Genomic DNA, 20,679 nt, shown 5'->3' on the forward strand with positions numbered 1-20,679 from the left:
CTCCCTGACTCTCTCCCTCTCTGGCTCTCTGCGCGCACTGCCAAGTCTCCGTGTCGTCTCCACGACTCCACTTGCTCGCTGTTCGCTGGCTGCTTGCGGCAACTCCCGTCCCCACGCGCTCCCTACCCCTCCGATATTTGAGATCTCGCCGGCGGGCGGCTGACGGGGAGGGAGAGCCCCGCCGGCGATGGGTAACTGCTGCTCCGACGAGGCGGGCCACGGCGGCGCCCACCCCGTCGGCCCCGCCGCCGCCAAAGCCGCCCAGGCCGCCTCCGCCGCGGCCGATCGCTTCCTCCGCTCCCGCGGCGCCGGCGCGTCCACGCAGATCGAGGTACGGAGCCCACCTCGCGATCCCTGCGCGTTCTGTACTCCTACCTCCAGCGGTAGGCCAGTGGGGGTACTCGGCGCGGGCGCAGGAGCTCGGGCCGTCATTGCGCGCGGCGGTGGCGACGGTTAGGTCCCGCTGCGTGTTGCCCCTTTGCCTGTTTTGGGATCGGTGTTGCGGTTTTATGGCGTCCGCGGAGGACGCATGGGGGTACCGGGGGCAACTGGTTTGTGATTGGAGCGATGGGAACTCGCTTTGGTTCATGCTAGCTATCTGGTCCCCCTTAGCTTGTGGAGTATCTAGGTGCTACCATTTGGTGCACGGCTGCACGCGATCTAAATAAAAGTGGCAGTGCGGGAAAATGAACTGTGGCTGGGGATGGAATACCGTCACACTACTACATTAAGCTATGGTGATTGGGGAGTCTCGGTGGTTGGGCTGATTTTACTGTGCTGCACCCCTGGTTTGGTGCCGCATGGTGGCTGCAGCCAGCGGTTTGTGTAGCCTAGCCATAGAGATGCTAATGTAAAAGATAGTGGGGTCTTATATGGTTTTATGACATCCATATTGATTTGTTTGGAAATATTTTTGGATATTTAATCTTCATAGAATTTGTGTGCAGCATACTTGAAGCTGTAGCTAAGCAGCTGACACCCGTAGCTGTAGTGACTTATTCAGTAATGCTATATTCCGGGTACAACTACTTGGAATCCTTTGAGTAGGATACCATAGCATTTCATATCCCTGTTGTAGTTTGATTTTGTAAGAGTGTGGTACTTCAGTTTTGCTCCATGCGAGGACTATGTTCATTTATGTGAGTTGTTTAGGCGTTTTTTATCGCATCGCCCTATCTGTTGCTTGTAGCAGTAGAATTTTAGTCACTGCAAATATGGCGCTTGTTTATAGTTGTTTAGTGTTTTGATTCTAACAGTATAGCATGTTGCAGTTATCTCTCTCTGCATCAAATTTGGGCGATCACGAATATTTTCCCAAGGTATTCTTCTTACTGCACCTCTTGCATTTATGACTTTACTATTGTTCTTTTCCTTGCATCTGATAGCTGCACGTCTATCTACACGCGCATCGGCGCATGCGTACGTGTTCTTTATTATGCGCAGGTGCACATGACCTTTATGCCATTTCCTTTTTTGCAAAGAAAAAACAAACAGTCAGGAGAGTTACTTATTGCGTTAAAATATGCCCCCGTATCTTTCACTGGCATCTATATTAACTTCTATGTAATGCCACTACCGAGTAGCACCTTGAGGTTGTCTTTTTTTGGTTAAACACCTAAACTGATATGATATTAATGTAACAGTTATCATTACTTGCATGAGACATGAAGTCCGGAAATTATAGAAGAAATAATTCTCTTTCGCCACGAAGTCCAGATCCCTTTCCTACCTTATAGCTCATGTAATGAGGTCCTAGATTTTAAAAATAGTTCCTTAAGTTTATTTTCTTTTTCGTTTTGAAACCTCATGTCACTTTCGCCACGAGTCCAGATCCCTTGATATGCTGCATAAAATATTTATACATGGTTGGTACTTGGTACAAGGAAGTGCATTTTCTCAAATAAGTCGCATTTATTATTAAAGTGTCTATACACATGATTTAGTTCGTTAAGCATGCAATTATGTCAGATTCCTGGTGAGCTTGTAATAGAAGCTTGAGAAGCTAACTTGTATTTCAGATGATACTTTACCATTTACCTATATCACAAACTTTGCAGCATATTCTTATACCCCTAATGTTAAAGTGAGACCGGAAAACAGTAAGGAAAACTCCACTTTAGTTCCCTTGACTCGGGCCTTAGTTCATGCCCTCAGTTTTACTACCATTTAATTTGCATGCCACAAATGTTAAAACCAGTGCACATTAATCCTCGTGTGCCCGAATCACCTTGTTTTGTCCTACATGGTTGTCAAGTCATATTCTCACTGGTGATATACACTGATTCAGCTCCACTTTCTACACTTCTTTTTCTTCCCCTCCCCTCTCTCCACCAAACTAGCTACCCTTGCGGTAGGAGGTGGTAGCCATGTCCTACATCCACCACCTCATCCGTCCTACCACGCACACACTTCTACTCCCATGTGCTCTGCCATGTACCAAAGTCTTACTGTCTCCTCTTCACCTTATATTACCTCTTCCTCAATGCTACTCCTCTTCTCCAGCTCCATTTTCGTCGTTGTTTGCATGACCTTTCTTGAGAGTGAATTCCGAAATACAAAAAAAAATTGTTTTTTTGGGATGATAAATTTGTTCTCCTTTCCAGCGCCTGTGCTTGCCCACTGCTGTAAGGAAAATAGCTGCAGCAACCTTTCTTTCTGCATCCATGCTACATTATCTGAATATTTGTTGAGTTCTTATGTTGCCACCCTTTCTTAATTTCTCTCTTCTGTTTCCCTCCAGATTAACCCCATGGTGGTTGTGTACTCCAAAAGGAAAGATGGACAACTTGAAGAAATTGGGCGTAGTGAAGTAACTTTAAATTCTCTGAACCCATCTTGGATGACAAAAATCAGTGTGCAGTACCAGTTTGAGGTTCTTCAGCCATTGGTGTAAGTTTCTGTCATAGTGTACTTCAAATTTCTCCATTTTTTAATCTTATATTAATTGTCTAGAGTGAATGTTACCTCTTAACCATATTCTGGCCTAAACAGATAAGTTTATTTGCAGGTTTCAGGTTTTTGATATTGACCCACAGCTACATGATGTCAGTGAAAAGGTTACTGTTGCAATTCTATTTACTTCAGTTTCATTTGCTTTTGCACTGAGTCTTCTCTTGCTAACAGTAAAACACACTCAATACTATTAACTAGGATGTTCCAAGCTGACAAAAGCTGAAATGTCTCCACCCTTCAGGACCTTGTGATTCATTTACTATTCTGCATGGGTAAAATGGTTTACGGAAATAAATTCAGATAGTTTTCATTGCCACATTTAGAATTTGTTTCTTGATGTGCCAGGAAATATTTGTTATTTTTCAAATGCATAGAGAATAATACATACTTATTCTGAAATCTCCACATTAAATTCATTTCGTTAACACCTCGAGATATTTTGAAAAGCTTGACTATATATGTAGAATTCCGAAACGAAAAAGAATCACATGCATATACTTGGTTCTGAGAATAAGGAGTTCCTGCCTATTCGAAGCATAGAACTCACTAACTCACAGCTTCAGCCTGTTTATTAATTGTTTCAAAATCTTATATTAGTGGCCAGATTTCGATGACCCTGTTAGATTCTGCCAAATGCTAGGGGATGTGATTTATTAAGCATACATCCATCATTGCATTTTGCAGTCGCTTTGCGATCTTATTCTAATCTGCTCTGCAATACAGATTCTTAAGCTAGAGGAGCAACAGTTTCTTGGAGAGGCTACCTGTCTTTTGTCAGAGGTATGCTTCTTCGGCTTATGGAAATTGCTATGCTTTTCCTTGCTTTGTCTTCTTCTCCTGAGTAATGTGCACTTGGTGCACACTGTACAACATATCTTATCTGTAGAAAGAATAATTGTTCTGAATTTTCAACATGGATAGAACTTCAAGTAGTTGGGAGGGATAAAGTAAAGAAACTAGAAAACACTATGAAAATGCATAATGCATATACCTACTCATGTTTATTCTGTTTCCCTGGCTGTGTAACTTGGCTAGTGTTGAGTCATGACCCATAGTGATCAATAAATAGCTAGTATGCTCTGAAGCTGAACGTCAGAAGGCAAACTTAAGCTAATTTTATGTTTGTTCGCTTGCACAATTCGAACTTGTGACTAACATGAACTTATGAGAGAAATCTGTTGAGTAAATTGCATTACATTTAATTGAGGTCTAAGCAGGTCACTGAAATCCTAAATTGCACATTTAGGCCACTGAAAGAGTTTAAGTGTGTTTCTAATGTCCTTAGCAGTCCAGCTAGGCACTGACTTAAATGGCACATTGGCACAAATTTCCTAACCCATAATTGGTGCTTTTTTTTTGGCAAAGTAGTCCCATAACTAGATGAGGTACTCAACTCCTGTTTCGATGTTTCAATCCCTTTCAATTCCCAGCCCTATAGCTGAAAATTCATTGCACTGTTGATCCACACTCTCCGCCAGGTGACCCCAGATCTTCCAGCCCTATAGCTGAAAATTCATTGCACCCATCAGGAATGCCCCCAGATTTCCCTCTTGCTCCAGAGTTCCCAACTCCACCTCCCCCAGTATGCCATGGTACAATTGGCCCATTCTTTCAAGTATTGACCCCAAAACTGAAGCAGCAATAAGTATGGTGAATTAGGTAGTAGGTTAATAAAGGCTATATGTTCTTGGTCTTTTCAGGTGCTGTAGCTTGCCTTTCATATATAGTTATATACGTAGAATTGTGCTGCCATTGAATGCTTGAACAAGATATATGACATAGAATAGTGTTGCTCTTGGATAGGAATCAGCTCCTCTGTTGCATGCTTGATAAATGCGTTTTGATCCACGATGAACAAGAGCCATTACACCCTGAAGGCCATGCCATTAGCTTTGGCATGGAGGGGAACAAAACTAGACAAGTATATTTTGCAGGAGATTCAGAAAAAACTGAAAGACTCTCTGCATAGCGCCTCGTTTATGCCAATGTGCTGTGTCACCAATCGTTGCTCACTGTGTGGTTACATTAGGTATCTCGCTTAAACATGTTTGGCGACCTAAATGCACAATTGTGGAGTTTATTGGCCTAATTCAATCTATATGACAAGTTACGTGACCCTTATTGCGATTTACTTGAATTTATAACTTTAACATGGGTGGTAGCTCCAGCTCTACTGCTCTAGTGGCCTATGGTAACATGCATATACTGCTTAGACGTGAATGATTCCAAGGCAGCACTTGCATGTTGCATCACATGAAGATTAAATTGAAGTGTAATGTTAATATGTTTCAAGACCACAATAATTCTAGACCAATATTTTTTTACTTTATACTTGTTGAAGACCAATGCTGGTTTTGCAGGTTGTCACCAAGCGGGACAGACTGTTGACTCTGAAGCTTGGTGTCTCTGAACACAACTTGCCAAATCCTAGTAAATTTGGTGACCTAACTGTTCAGGCCGAAGAAAGTGCAGGTTCAAAAGCAATTATGGAGATGGTATTCCGCTGTTCGGATCTTGAAATCAAGGATCTTCTCACAAAGAGTGTAAGATTATGGTCCTATGTTTTTATTCCTTAGTTCTTTCTTTCTTGTACTTATTTGCACTTGCTATTTGGCTATGCCTATCTTTTGTTTTCTTGTTTGTCGTTTCATCATTCTGATTTCTAAATATGTGTTATGACAGGATCCGTTCTTGCTAATATCTAGAATATCAGATAGTGGAATGCCTGTTCCAATTTGCAAGACAGAAGTAAGAAAGAATGATCTCAATCCTAGGTGGAAGCCAGTGATTCTGAATCTCCAACAGATTGGAAGTAAGGCATGAGACTATCTTCTTCCTTTTTACTTTTGTGCTTATGTTGATGTTTGCTGTCCAAACCATCTATTCTCAGAACATGTTTTACTCTTCGACACTTCCAGAGGCAACATTGCACCTTTGATTTTTAACCACCTGTTAGAGGATTCAAGGGCCTATTGGGCCTTAGCCCATTAGAGTTAATTAGTCGCTTGCTTAGGAGTCAAGTAAGCCTCTCTATATAAGGAGAGGAGATGTATCAATCTAATCAAGCAAGAGATTAGGAGGAAATCCCTTCTCTCTTGCCGGCCATGGGCAAAGCCCCGCGGCCGGCCTCCCCCGGCGCTCAAAACCCTAGCAATCGCCCTCTCCCTCTCTCACGATCTCAGCCCAGCAGCCTCCATAACAATTTGGTATCATAGATCAGGCCCCGATCTGCCCACTCTGCTGCCCCTGCTGCGCCGGCCATGTTCCCCACCACGGCGGCCATGGCTGGCCTTGGTTCACCCGTCGCGCCGCCAGTTTTCAATACCGCCACAGCCACCACGCCGCCGCTGCTTGTGCAGCGGTCTACGCCTCCCACGGGCGCTCTCAACGTGATGACGGCGGCCGTCTACAGCATGCAGCGCCAGATGGACGACCTCTCAGCGTGTCTGGCGGCGCTCGCAGGCAGGCCATCGCCCTCCGCGCAGCCATGGGTCCGGGGCACCCCGGCCTTTCCGGCGGCAGTTCCGGTCGTGTCGGAGAGTTTCTCTGCGCCACGGATCCTTCCTGTGAGTTCGGCGCCCGTCTCCTTCCCGTCGTTCACCGCTCCCAGCCCCGTGCCACCACAGCAGCACTGCGAGGGCCTCTTCTACTGGGGCGTGGATGGCATCCAGGTAGCGGCGCAGCTGCAGGCAGCGGTGAGCTGCTGGCGTCCAGTCATCCCTGCAGCAATAGCCTTGCCGCTGCTCGGGAAGAAGGCGTTTGCGCAAGAGGATGTCTGCCATGTGTTTGTGGCGGTGCGATTGCAGGCTGCAGCACGCAGCCTCCTAGCGCGGCGTCGGCTGCATGAGATGCGCCGACAGATGCACGAGGCGTCCTTGACGGCGATCGACCTCGTCAAAGGGGGGCGCGTCCTCGCCCCGCCGGACGGCCACCAGCAATCGCGCGGATCTGCTACTGTCTACATGCGCGAGCAGGGTGTTGTTTCCACGGTCGGCGAACTCTCTGCGGCAGCGGCAGTTTCCGCTTTGTCACCGGCGAGGACGCACAGTTTAGTGCCACCACTTTCCGCTACCGGCCGCCGCGAGGACGTCTCCGCTGGTCGTGGTCCCGATTAATTCCAGGTGGCCGTACCCGCACACCCCTCTCATTCCGATGGTCTCCATGGGATCCAGGCGGCTACATACGTGCAGGTCCAGCACGCGGAGGGTGAGAATTGGGAGGGATTTTTGGGTGGGAATTGTGATGTGCGCAGGGGAAGAAATTGGCTCTGAATACCAAATGATGTGGACTGATTATTGATACTAGAACAACAGGATAGATCGGCTAACTCGCCCTCCCTCTGGAGGCTCTGAGCTGCTTCTTTGATCTATTTTTTGCTTGTCTAAGCCTAGGACTCATAGCAGCCTTTTATAGACAAGGCACCTAACAAACTTGACCCTTAAGTATTCTAATCTCTAGACTCATCCTAAACCCTAACCTATGGCGGCGCTACAGTATCTGCGGTACTGTTCATGCACAGTACTTGTGGGCCTAGGCCTGTGGCCGGCCCACTTGCCATAACACTTCTCCACCCCTCGAAGACAGCTCGTCCTCGAGCTGGAAAGCCACGGAAATGTGAGGTCGTCGGTGGAGACAATGACGACGCTGGTGGTGGTAGCTGCAGCAGAGAAGCAGAGGAGATGCCACGGCGAAGATGATGTCGAGGTTGCTGTTGAGGCCACCTGTGGCCCATGTTCTCCTTCAGGACGTTCACCAGCATGTGCTTGTGCGCTTCATCGGCGCCAGACAACACCAAGGTGTCCAGGAAGCAGAGGACGCCTTTGCAAACGCTGATGGCAAAGTCGTCATCGGCCTTGCCATAGATGCGGTAGGAGGTTGCCGATGCCGATGCTGATGCCGAAGCCGACCCAGAAGCGGAAGAAGCCGAGGGAGACCATGACGCCGGTGGGCATGCTCCTGAACGTGAGCCCGTCGCAAGGTAGCAGATGGCCATGAGCAGCAGCGTCCTGTCGTAGACGCTTTTGCGGCCAAGCTTGTCGCCGAGCCAGCCACAGAAGAACTGCCCGGCAAGCGCGCCGCCGAGCATGATGCCGTTCACAGCGTCGACGGCGTTGGGCGGCAGCGTGCCGTGCTCGGGTCTGGCGAGGTTGGTGTAGTAGACGCAGCCGAGCATGGCCAGCACATGCAGCTGCTTGCTCGCCTGCGGGGTCTCGATGTGCCGCGCTTGGTGTAGGGGCAGCCATGGCCGTTGACGGCCGACGGAAGACGGGGCACCTGGTGGGGACGGCGAAGCGTCTGTTGCCCAGGCGTGCTGAATGCCTGAGAAGGATGCCGACGCGGGCGACGAAGGGAGCAGATGAGGCGCCACAGCCAACAATGAGGAGGCGCGCCTGCCGAAGCTGAAGACAGGCCCGCGCTTGCCGCAGTGGGCACGGCCGTAGGCGCTGGCGCGGACTGGGTCGCCGGGGCTATAGCAGGCGATGGAGACGCCAAAGCCGAGGCCGCTTGTGGCGCTGGAGAACCTCCGATGGGCGGTAGCAGGTGGACGAACGGCCGCGGACGGGTGCAGGTGCACACGGACGCGCGGGCGGCCGCAGACGGGCGGAGGTGCGCGCGGACGGCGTGCATGCGGCCGCGGACGGAGGTGCGCGAACGACGCGCGGGCGGCCATGGATGGAGGTGTGCGGACGGGCGCCGCACGACGAGCGCGGATAGGCGCGTACAGCCGCGGACGGGGGCGCGACGGGCGGGTACGGATCCACCGTGATGGGGGATGGACGCCGCGGCGGACGGGGCAGACATATCCGCGGCGTCCGGGGACGCCGCCGACGAGGATCTGGGCCGCTGAGGAAGGCGGCAACAGGCGGCGACAAACTGGCGACGACGGATCCATGACGGAAAGGGGCTGCTGGTTCCCTCCCACAAGCGGATAGACGGCAGCGGCCGACGTTACTGGTGTCGCCGGTGGCTTCGGCGTCGGAGACGTCGGTAGGGCTCCTGGCATCACCGGTGGAGCAGCGGGGGACGGCGGTAACGACGTCCGTGGTGCAGGGGTCGACGGAGACGAATCCACGCATGGCGCGGCGTAACCCGGAGGCGAGGCCGAGCGTGGCGCAGGTGTGGGCGCCATGACCCCGTGGGGCATGGCGTGCGGCGTGGATGGCGGAGGCACCGGCGGCTGCGGCGGAGGGGAAGGCGCCGGCGGAGCCGCTGGCGTCGCCTGCAGCGGTGGAGTAGAAGGCGCCGGCGGATCCACAGGCGGTACTGGTGTGGGAGGCGCCGGCGTGGGAGGCGTTGATGTCGGGGGTGATGCAGGGGCAGGCACCCTTCTCATTCCGATGGTCTCCATGGGATTCAGGCGGCTACATACGTGCAGGTCAAGCACGCGGAGGGTTCCGCCTTATCTTCAGGAGTAAAAATTAAAGAGTCGTAGTTTATTTAAAATAAGCGGAGATGTAAAAGGCTTGTTTTTAGGTGTTCGGTTTGTGTCTAGTATAGTCATTGTTAGCGTCATCGTTAGGTTGCAGCTCGAGGACGAGCTGCATGTCCAGGTGGGGTGTAGTGTTAGAGGAGTCAATGGCCTATTGGGCCTTAGCTCATTAGGGTTAATTAGTCGCTTGTTTAGGAGTCAAGTAAACCTCTCTATATAAGGAGAGGAGATGTATCAATCTAATCAAGCAAGAGATTAGGAGGAAATTCCTTCTCTCTTGCCGGCCGTGGGCAAAGCCCCGCGGCCGGCCTCCCCCGGCGCCCAAAACCCTAGCAATCGCCCCCTCTCCCTCTCTCACGATCTCAGCCCAGCAGCCTCCATAACACCACCACCTAGTGCGGATAGTGTGATATCCAAATCAAGACAGTTTTTTGTTGACTAATGACGAAAATATTTGTACCAATCTAATCGTTGTTCTTTCTTATGGTTATATTGTGTTGCAGGAGAATCCTCTAATTATAGAGTGCTTTAACTTCAGTAGCAACGGCAAGCATGACCTAGTTGGGTAATTGTCCCCTGTTTAACTCGTTCCACTGCCTTTTTTCCATTTCGATCTGTTCATAAGTATGTTCCATGGTGCCTTAGAGTCTGGGCCATTAATAATACGGTAATTCCAATTTGTTTTCTGATTAGATACCCTTTGTAATTCGACAGCAAGATAGTCAAATCTGTAGCAGAATTGGAAAACATGTACCATTGGCAGAATGGTGATTTTTTTTTTGTTCCAGTCAGCAATGCACATGAATGTCACAGTAAGGAGGTAAAATTTGTTACTTTGGAATATCTTCAACTGTTACGTTATATAAATCATTTTCATTCTGATATGCAGGTATTAAAGAGTCAGTTATATGTGGAGAAATATGTTGAGAGCAATAGACATACTTTTCTAGATTATATTTCTGCCGGGTGCCAGTTGAATTTTATGGTAGGCGTAGATTTCACAGGTATGCAGTAGACATGGTAGTGCAAATTTTCCTTTGCTTGTTTCTGTTTCTCTAGTCATAAGCTCATGCTTAATATGTTGTTGTCGATGTTTTACCCTTTCTAGCTTCAAATGGAAATCCACGTCTCCCGGATTCCTTGCATTACATTGATCCCTCAGGTCGGCCAAATGTATATCAGAAGGTGAGCAATTGATTGATCACCCATTTGTTCTTGTGTTCTGATGACCCTCTGAGATTCTGAGGCTCTGAGCATTTACTGATTTTAAGTTCTATTGCTGGTTTTTGGAACTTGGAAGGCAATACTGGAAATTGGCGATGTTCTACAGTACTATGACCCAGCTAAGCGTTTCCCCTCTTGGGGCTTCGGAGCAAGACCTATTGATGGTCCTGTTTCCCATTGTTTCAACCTAAATGGAAGCACTTATCAACCTGAGGTATTCTGTTATTTATTTCTACACTCAAATGCTAGTTTTCTTTCTTCAGAATAATTGCTACTTCTTGAAAGCTGATTTAGATCTGCTTTTCTCATTACCATATTTACTTGGAAGTAGATTTTCCACTATATTTATTTTGTAAAATTAAAGCATATACCATGTAATGTTTCTGAAGGCTTCTTGTGCTCGTTGGACCTGTTTACGCACAAGCTGATCTTATCAAACTTCTTCAGGTTGACGGAATACAAGGAATTATGTCAGCTTATATCAGTGCACTTCGTAATGTATCATTGGCTGGTCCTACTCTCTTTGGTCAGTTGATTGGCACCGCTATGGCAATAGCTAGCCAATCTCTCGCTGACAATCAACAGAAATACTTCACTTTGTTAATAGTCACTGTATGTATACCTCTCAATCCTTCCTCAAAAAATAGCTTTCCATGATTTTCTTCTTAGCTGACTATTTTCCAGGATGGTGTGGTGACTGATTTTCAAGAGACTATTGATGCAATCATAAGGGCATCAGATTTTCCCATGTCCATCATTGTCATTGGAGTTGGGGGTGCTGATTTCAAGGAAATGGAGGTAGGGCCCAGATAAGTTTAAATCATTTGTGTATTTTTTTCTTTAGGAGCAAAAAATGAAATGCTTATAAGCAGTTTACTGCCTACATAGATGCAGCACTATAGGAACTGTAGGTGATCAATTTTCTATAGGCAGCAACTATTGGAGCTGAGATAACAGAACTTAATGATTAAAATTTCAAGCTGTTATTGGCTGCACCCAGATACTTTGTATCAAGTGATAATGACAAGATTGATTGATGTTTTATTTTTTTTTTATTTTTTTTTTGTCTTCGACTTTCTTTCTTCCTCCTGTGCCTTCCTAAGCCTGGCCCAACCACATTGTAATGTTGATATTTGTGCTCTGCAGTTTCTAGATCCTAATAAAGGAGAGAAACTGGAAAGCTCAACCGGAAGGGTTGCATCAAGGGATATGATACAGTTCGCCCCAATGAACGATGTGCACGGTATGCATTATGGAACAGAATTGGATCTCTCTTTTTTCTTCAATTTCCTCCTGTAAAGTTGCAAAATATATCCCTAGTGCACTATAAAGTATTTCGTTCCTCTGATTCCAAATATAAGTCAATGCTATCAATAGTCTCTCCAATATGGCACTTTGACTAACACAATGCACCAGAGGTCCACCAACTTGTAAGGGTGTGTCATTTAGGTCTCCAAAAGTGCATTTTTAGGTCTATCAACTTGTAATTTGTGTGATTTAGGTCTATAAACTTTGAAAACATAGGTCCATAAACTCTGAAAGTGCTTTTTTGGGTATATAAACTTGTAATTTGTGTCGCTTAGATCCATAAACTCCGAAAGTGCATTTTTAGATCCATGAACTTCATCCATGGGTAGTCATGTGGCTACATACGCACCCACAAAGATCACCCTCCTTCTGCTGCCCTAGCCGCCGACTAGGGACTCCCCCAGTCGGCGCCACCCCTCCTCACCCTATGCCCCTACCCTAGGGCGCTGCTCCACACCGCCAGCCGCCGCCTCCTCTGCGTGTGGCTTCTCCCTGCGCCCTGATCCCTCCAGCCGCAAGGTTCCCAGATTGCATCTGCAATCATGACGACGCCCTCTGCTTCTTCAGCATCGGCTACTTCAACGATGTCTGGCGCCCCTACCATGCCTGCCGCCACAGATGCATCGGCGGGCGCCCTCTTCCTCCACCCCTACGCCACGATCTCCGTCAAGTACCACGTTCCCATCGAACTGGAACTGCACAGCGCCAACTACGGCAAGTGACAGCGCCAACTACGGCAAGTGACAGCGCCAACTACGGCAAGTGGTCGACCTTCAAGGCGATGTGCGGCAAGTTCCGACTCCTTCACCACGTCAACGGCTCCGTTCCCCCTCGCCGCACTGACCCTTCTTGGGAGCAGGTTGACTGTTGTGTCCGCACGTGGCTTTACGGCTCCGTCTCTCAAGATGTTCTTGACTTCACCATGGCCGAAGATCAGACAGCGCGGCAGCTCTGGGTTGCCATCTCCAACAAGTTTCAGGCCAATCAGGCTCCCCGCGCCATCTTCCTGAGCAAGGATTTCCACTCCATGACTCAGGGCGATCTTTTTGTCATGGATTTTGGCAAGAAGATGAAGCTAGCCGCTGACGCCCTGCTAGAGGTTGGTCATCCTGTGACCGAGCCCACCCTGGTGCTGAATTTGCTCCGTGGCATCCGCCCCAAATTCAGCAACACCAAGGATATTGTCGCTGGCACCAAGGATATCACCTTTGATGAAGCCCTCAATCAGTTCGCCCTCAAGGAGCTGCGCATGGCCAACGAGGCGAAGGTGCTGTCCTCCACAGCACTGGTCGCCGCCACCACGGGCTACGGATCTTCCTGCCGCTCATCCTCTTCCGCTGCACCGCCGCCGCAACAGCACCTTCAACTGCCGCAGCAACAGCAGCAGCAGCGCCGGCGCAGGAAGAAGGGCGGCAATGGCAGTGGCGGCGCCCCCGAGCAGCAGCAGCAGCAGCTTTGCGGGCCTACTCCCACCGGCCCGTGGTTCTGCTTCTCTCCGTGGGGCGGCATGGCATTGACTATGATGAAACATTCAGCCCGGTTGTAAAACCAGGTACCATCTGGATAGTCTTGAGTATTGCAGCCTCTCGTCAGTGGCCTATTCATCAGCTGGATGTGAAGAATGCCTTTCTCCATGGTCATCTTGATTCTATTGTCAGCAGCCTCCAGGTTTTGTTGATCCAGCTCTTCCTGATCATGTCTATCTTCTGCAGAAGTCGCTTTATGGTTTGAAGCAGGCCCCTCGTGCTTGGTACCAACGCTTTGCCTCATACATCAGACAGCTTGGGTTTGTTGCCTCGGTCTCTGACACGTCCTTGTTTGTTTATAAGGATGGTGCCCACACGGCTTACCTTTTGCTGTACGTGGATGACATTGTGTTGACTGCTTCGTCTACCAGTCTGCTTCATGACATTAATGGTCGGCTTCACATTGAGTTTGCTATGACGGATCTAGGGGCACTTCATCACTTCTTGGGGATCTCTGTCACACGTTCTTTAGATGGTCTGTTCCTATCTGAGCGTCAGTATGCTTTGGACCTTCTTCAGCGTGCTGGTATGAGTGAGTGTCACTCCACAATGACACTTGTAGACACCAAGGCAAAACTTTCTGCTACAGATGGAGCACCAGTTGCTGATCCCTCTGAGTACAGAAGTCTGGCTGGGGCTTTGCAGTATCTTACTCTCACCCGTCCTAATCTTGCATATGCTGTTCAACAAGTCTGTCTCTTTATGCATGATCCTCGTGAGCCTCATCTAGAGCTTGTGAAGCGTATCCTGGGGTATGTGAAGGGCACTCTCTTCTGGCCTTCACATTGGCACTGGACCAGTTGATGCTCTTATAGCTTACACAGATGCTGATTGGGCTGGATGTCCTGACTCCAGGCGCTCTACTTCAGGTTAGTGTTTTCCTTGGCCATACTTTGGTCTCGTGGTCGTCAAAGCGACAAACTACAATTTCTCGTTCTAGTGCTGAGGTAGAGTACAGGGCAGTTGGCCATGCTGTGGCTGAGGCAGCTACTTCAGGAGCTTCACATTCCCCTCTCGAAGGCTACGCTCGTCTATTGTGACAATGTTAGTGCTGTCTATATGACAGTCAATCCCATTCATCATCGACGAACGAAGCACATCGAGATTGATATTCACTTCGTGCGTGAGAAGGTGGCTCTGGGACAAGTTCGGGTTCATGTGCCATCTTCACATCAGTTTGCTGACATAATGACTAAGGGTCTTCCTGTACAATTATTTACTGATTTTAGATCCAGTCTTGTGTCCGTCAGGCTCCCCTGTGACTGCGGGCGGGTGTTAGATAAATAGAGTTGTATATGTGATTGTATTGTATTTCTTGTAACCCAAGTCTATACGGCCTATATAATGAAAGGTCACCCCCCTCCTAGGGTGTGTGGTGTTTCCCTAATTCTCTACAGTCCCTCTGTGACCTTTTCCACCTTTCCCAAGCCATCACCCCCTCCTCTCCACCCATATTACGAGGTAATATCAACATCTAAGCTCCATAACTCACCAAGGGGTAAGGCCCCCTTTGAATCCTAATACATGTCAATAACCTCCAAGATAAGTCTTTCATCCCTCCTCTCTCCTCTCCCTATGCACTTGATTCAAAATTGGGGGTCAAATTTGACCCTTCTAGTGCAACTCCAGCAGCGTGCGGGCATAGTGTAGATTCATGTTGGTGTGATATCAGTGCATAAAGGCTAGGTTGAGGGGTATGACCCTAGGTGAAACAAATTACACATTTATGGATCTAGGAATGGGCTTTCAGAGTCTGTGGACCTAAGTGACACAAATTATAAGTTTATGGACCCAAAAATGCAATTTCAAAGTTGATGGATCTAAATGACACTCTCTTACAAGTTGATGGACCTCTGGTGCACTTTACTCTAAAAAAATGTATTGAAAGAGTTATGCATCACGGTACTATTTTTTTCACGATGAATCTATTACATCAACCTTATGTTGTCAAATCTATATGATTTAAGGGTTATTGATGGTAAAAGCTTAAACTATTTGATTTAGGACAAACATAATGGACTTATGTGTGGCATAGAGGTGATTGATTATTCCTTTTGGTCAATTAAAAACAACAGAACCGTTTGCATATAGATAGCCACCGGCAGTATTTTCTTACTGATTTCTTCTGTCGGCCTGCTTATAATCCTGCATTCTCCATCTTTACTTGAGCAAGCAGTCTGATACTTCGTCCTTATTTCCAGGCAGAGGGGTGTCGACAGTACAGTCACTTCTTGCTGAGATACCAGGGCAATTCATGACATACATGAGAACAAGAGAAATTCAAACAGTCATTATATGATGCCCTCAATCAGTAGAAGATGAGCACACCAATGTCCTTTGTTAATATGTTTTTGGCCTTTTCCATCACATAATTTGTGCACTTAACGCATGGATGCAAGATAGTATGGATGTGTTGAGAGGTAGATGAGAGATTCATTTCCTGCAGATGCCAACATCAAATCTGTGAGCTGAGCTTCGATGGCAGGTGGAGAGGCAAGAACCGCAAGGTCTTCAGATCCAGGAATTGCTGTTTGTGAAGAGGCACTAGGACCTCCACCAGGCGCCTTAGTTTCATGTCCAAATTTTTACCAAGCTGTATTCTGGTTCGAGTTGGATCCCTAGCCTAGCAATTCGTAATTGGAAAGATGCAACTGTCATCTTTCTCTGTACCTTTTTGTAATATATGACTTTTGGGTTTGAATTTTGTATGTATTACCCTTTTAGGTACGTTGGAATCGGGAGAAACCTTTTGGGATTGTGTATTCGATTTGTCATCAAGTACCGACAGGCTGCTGCATGGTTGTTTTGCTTCATGTGAAAATAAGTAAATGGAATGTGTAAGATATGAGGTGACGTATATATGGTTCTCATCTGGTCGCAGTTTTTCCTGTTCTCTTTTTAAGCTCGTGGTCCGTGAGGTGTTGGAGCCTGGAGGAGTCCGCAATGGTCGGAAACTGGAAGCGTCAGTTCCCCCGACATCTTAAGCCACACCACATGACTGTTTGCTCGCGGGAGCTCTGGAGCTCTCCGCCCTAGAGAACAGGAGAGAAGTCACCGGGTGCTGACGAGCGCACAACTCGGCACTAGCTAGGTCGAGCGATTGGCAACTCCGAATGATGCAGTGGAATGGATGCGCGGGGACCGACTTTTAGGGAACCAACGTATCTGCCTCACCGAGGCGTGGCGATCGATCGGTGATACACGAGTTGGTGGGTGATCTGGGTGAAAGCCCCCAGTAGAGTAATTAATTTGGTTTCAGTGGGCAATCTAATCGGGCAGTGAAAGTAAATATATCACATGCGCGCTTCAACACGATCGATGCAAGTGCCAAGTAAACTAGATGAATGGCATTTTTACATAATTAAAATATTTAGGGAAATGTTCTGAAATAGCTTGCCGCTGTAATTTATTACCTGACTTAGAAAACATAATTAGGTACCCACTTACATTGTCAGGAGACAACAATCCTAAGTTTCCAGTTATGACCTCCAGCTCGATCGGTGCTACGTGATAACTAGGAGGAACTTCAATAGATTTACGAGGACAAACATGGCAATGCTTCATTATCTTCAAGCACAATACTCGCACATCACGAGTGTAGCAAAAAGGAAGAAATATATAGGGACAAACTTGCCAATATTTCTAATGCTACCTGTCACCCATTAGAAAACTAATCAGTCTATTATAGCTTACTGGATGGATATTTTTTTATCCATACATCACTTGGGGGTTTAATTTGGGCCGTTGGATTTGGATCCATGCATGTCTCATTGACCACTCACATTACTTGTTCCTCGTGTCACCCATGTAAATTCAGTATTCATCCGACCATCGTCTCCTCACCTAGCTGGTAAAAAGAGGGGGGGGGGGGGGGGCATGAGCTTACACCCAGCTGGTAAAAAGAGGTGGGGGCAGCGAACGAGCTGATAGCTCGGTGGTGAGCGCTGGCAGTGGCTAGCCCGCCCACCGGGGTTCGATTCCCGTCGGGAGCAACCCCGGTGTCGCACGGGGTATTTCCCCAGAGGGGACCGGGCTGGTGTGGGTGTGGGTGTGGGTGTGGGTGTGCGTGTGTTGCCCGGTATGCGCGTTTCGAGACTTTTCTGACAGCCTCATTTGTGTCTGAGCATGCGGTCAGCATAGGTGCCCATTTGAGTTCTTAAATGATTCCCCAGTGCTCCTAGGTGCTTTCAAAAAAAAAGAGGTGGGGCATGAGCAACTCATCACTCTAGCATATCAGATCATCTCATCCATATGTTTATTATTAGAGCGAATATTATGGTGCCAATGAGACGGACTGTATGCACGTGCACATCAAAAAAATCCCTGCTGGCAGAAAGAGAAAAAGAGAGAAAGTGGAAGGAGCGCTCCACCACTCGTCTGCCACTCACCGGGTGAATCACGAGGCTCGAGGGCGAAAATGCCAGCTGGTACCTAGGTATACAGGCGCAGAAGCTGCTGCGTCCTATCCTCCTTCCATCTTGTGCGCTGGTGTGCTGCGTTCTATACAACCAACTTACTAGCAAATCCATTATATGTGTTGGCTGTTTTGTTAGATATGTATAATATATGGTACTTACGTTTAGCCAGCAGCATATTAAATCATAAACCTTGCTCTTAGGGTGCCGGACATCGACAACTCGGCAAGCTCGAAATCAAGGAGGGTACGGCGTCAAAGTTGGAGCTGTCGAGTACAGTCCGCGCAACGATTTTGACTCCCAACATACAGTTGAAAGCGAAAAGGGTGCAGTCAGATGCTGCGAAAGCGTGGATGGACCAATCAAATTCCGGTGGGATGCTGGTGCGTTAACGTGCGTGGGTTAAGTTTGAATTTGAGCACCGCATCTTTGACCGAGCCTGTGTTGCACACCCATGCGCGTCTAACAGCCGCTGCAGGTGTTGGGGCTGCGGCGCTGGGCTGCGCCGCCCGTTCAACTTCGACCAGAGAGAGAGAGAGAGAGAGCCCTTGTGGTCTGAGCGTGCTTTTGTCGGTCGGTGCGATCATCTCACATGACCAAAACGAACGAAATTGTTGAAGCGTCCATTCATCATTTTAGATTAGGTTGTTCAATAGAACAATAATTTTAAATATTTTAGTGAATAAATCAATCTAATCTGATAAAAAAATGTTATATTCTCGCTGTTCACATTCGCAATTCAATGATCAATGGATATACATAAGCAAATAATCAATATCTATTTTTCTAGTAGTAATAAATAAGATTAAATACAAAAAATTAAGAAGATGAAGCTCTTTGAGCTAAATCTTAAGGCCCATCCTCAGATCCACCCATGGATCCGTCCCCTCCTTCCATCCGTGTAGGCAGAGCTAGGATCAACTCGATGGCGATCATCGATCTAGGGCCTAGGATTTTTTGCTTCAGAGCCCATGAATATCTCAAGTTACAGTAGGTGTTAATGGGCTTTTTTTTTGCTATTAGGCGTCAATGAACTTGATTGAAATGATGGATGGGTAGATAGATCTGAAACTTGCCAAGTTGCTCTTGAGAATAAATTGAAGCAAGCTAGATCATCACCGCGTGCACACGTGAGGATTGCACTCGAGCTAGTAGGACAATTAATGCCACGCACATGTACACCAAAAGGCTAAGACTAAGATGTCTTTTCCAAACAATAATTTGGCAGCGTTATCATGCCCTAGACGGAACCGTTGAAAACGACGTCGTCGTTAGTGCTGCCATGTCATTGTGATCTGTTTTCTAAACAAAGTAAAGATGCAACGCAAACATTCATCTTGCACCTATGACCATTTTTTAGATACCGGGTACGAAGATTATAAAGTTACTAAGGATGTTTCCAGGTATTTTGTCTACCACTGAGACTCGAACTCGCTACAAGTTCTACCACAGAAAATCTAATCGAGTGAAATAAGCTCGATTCACGTCTAGTCCGTGTCATTACCGTTTGACCATAATACTGTGCTAGTATTTTTATAGGTGATGGTGGTCTGGCTGGGCTTTGATTTAATTTGCTCCCTGACGTACGTGTAGTTGAGATGGTTAGTGCCCTGGGGATACTTCAAGTCTTCAACCTTCTTGTAAGCTATTTTCTCACGAAACTAGTGCATGCCTAAAAACAAAATGCTATCGAATAATAGTACAGTGTTATTAATTAAAGCGTTACAAAATAGCTAACAAAAAGGTTAAATATAATATTTAAGTCATTAACTGATGAGATCAGAAAAAAAGCTAAGCTTGCAAAATATCAAAGTTATCAAACTTTTGTGATCCGAGTTATGATACTAGCTATGTTCCGATGGCGCGTATACCAATATACACCACTAAGCTTGCATGCATGCGCGTTTTTTATGTATGCTAATGCCCCGACGAATGTAAAAATCCTTAGAGACAAACGCGAATTGCCACCACTTTGATATATAATTTTGTAAGATTGCTATTAAAAAAATTAAATCTTTCATTTAAGTGGTATTCTGGGGATGTAAATCTCCAACTCTCTTTGCTTCAAATATTTGCACCCCTAGGTATTCTTTTAAAGAAAAAAAAAGCTAGCTAGCAACGAAGAGCCATGTCATTTCTGAATTTCTAGGGTTCGTAAGCAGCTGGTTAACACATAAAAGAATGTGTCCTTTAACCAGTGGGCAATAGCAGCCTTCTTTATTAGCCATTAATAGTTGCTATTGCTGCTACAGCTAGCGGTGGCCGAGACAGTTGTCCCGAACACTGTAGTGTCGTTATAACTTCACTATAACTCACTTTTTTAAACACTCGTAGATTTTGTAACTGGTGCAGTGGCGAATAACATTTCATGACTAATTATTATTTACTGGTAGATGTAAGGGTGGTAATAAGCCATAGCCCTAGTTGTCTCTTCACAATTCTACTTAATCTTTATACATTTTGGCTTAAAATTGTATAAGATTAGAGTCTGATCTTTTTAAAGCTCTTGAGTTATCTAAGTCAAAATTTAAGGTCCTTTACCACTCCTAGGTAGATGATATGTTTGTTGATAGTGAGATAGCTATGGTAATTTTGTTAATTTTGAAATTTGACGACTTAGCCCCTCAAAACTTGCATTTATAAATTGAGTGTGTGTATGCGGTCGTATTACGTATGCGTTTTGTAGCTTGTTTGAAAAAAAAGTGGCGGATGGCATAATTGCACGTAAGCACCAAATTAAATAGCGAAATAGAATCACGTTTCCTTACATTATTTAAATGTCTGATTATTTAACGAAGGATGGCAAGGACAAGGGAAAGACCTT

The 20,679-nt window shown here is 46.9% G+C and overlaps 2 protein-coding genes across 4 annotated transcripts; both read left to right on the top strand.

Moving 5' to 3' along the window:
- Positions 1 to 17: 17 nt before the first annotated feature.
- LOC120655872 (protein BONZAI 1-like) lies at positions 18 to 16,253 on the top strand. Of its 3 annotated transcripts, XM_039933850.1 has the most exons (17): positions 21 to 331; positions 1,272 to 1,319; positions 2,741 to 2,889; positions 3,008 to 3,056; positions 3,676 to 3,732; positions 5,313 to 5,495; positions 5,635 to 5,769; positions 9,886 to 9,947; positions 10,097 to 10,202; positions 10,272 to 10,386; positions 10,491 to 10,567; positions 10,683 to 10,820; positions 11,054 to 11,218; positions 11,291 to 11,404; positions 11,753 to 11,849; positions 15,642 to 15,727; positions 15,887 to 16,253. In XM_039933850.1, the coding sequence occupies exons 1-17, from the start codon at positions 188 to 190 to the stop codon at positions 15,905 to 15,907; spliced, it is 1,746 nt and encodes a 581-aa protein (XP_039789784.1). In that variant the 5' UTR covers positions 21 to 187; the 3' UTR covers positions 15,908 to 16,253. The 3 variants fall into 3 exon arrangements, with proteins under 3 accessions (XP_039789781.1, XP_039789782.1, XP_039789784.1); XM_039933847.1 differs by having other exon boundaries at positions 18 to 331; positions 10,097 to 10,386; XM_039933848.1 differs by having other exon boundaries at positions 19 to 331; positions 10,097 to 10,386; positions 15,642 to 15,780.
- On the top strand, positions 12,360 to 15,635 carry LOC120655873. Its single transcript, XM_039933851.1, has 2 exons — positions 12,360 to 13,664; positions 13,744 to 15,635. Exon 1 carries the CDS (start codon positions 12,696 to 12,698, stop codon positions 13,458 to 13,460), a length of 765 nt encoding a protein of 254 aa, XP_039789785.1. The 5' UTR covers positions 12,360 to 12,695; the 3' UTR covers positions 13,461 to 13,664; positions 13,744 to 15,635.
- Positions 16,254 to 20,679: the final 4,426 nt, after the last annotated feature.

Source organism: Panicum virgatum, chromosome 1N (assembly GCF_016808335.1).
Source record: "Panicum virgatum strain AP13 chromosome 1N, P.virgatum_v5, whole genome shotgun sequence".
Classification (NCBI taxonomy): domain Eukaryota; kingdom Viridiplantae; phylum Streptophyta; class Magnoliopsida; order Poales; family Poaceae; genus Panicum; species Panicum virgatum.

What these genes read in the sequence shown, in the direction of transcription:
- LOC120655873 (XM_039933851.1), top strand. Translation starts at nt 12,696, where the DNA reads ATGTGCGGCAAGTTCCGACTCCTTCACCACGTCAACGGCTCCGTTCCC.
- LOC120655872 (XM_039933847.1), top strand. Translation starts at nt 188, where the DNA reads ATGGGTAACTGCTGCTCCGACGAGGCGGGCCACGGCGGCGCCCACCCC. An exon ending in CTGATTTCAAGGAAATGGAG is followed by an intron (nt 11,405 to 11,752) that starts GTAGGGCCCAGA and finishes TGTGCTCTGCAG; the next exon opens with TTTCTAGATCCTAATAAAGG. An exon ending in GAACAAGAGAAATTCAAACA is followed by an intron (nt 15,728 to 15,886) that starts GTCATTATATGA and finishes CATTTCCTGCAG; the next exon opens with ATGCCAACATCAAATCTGTG.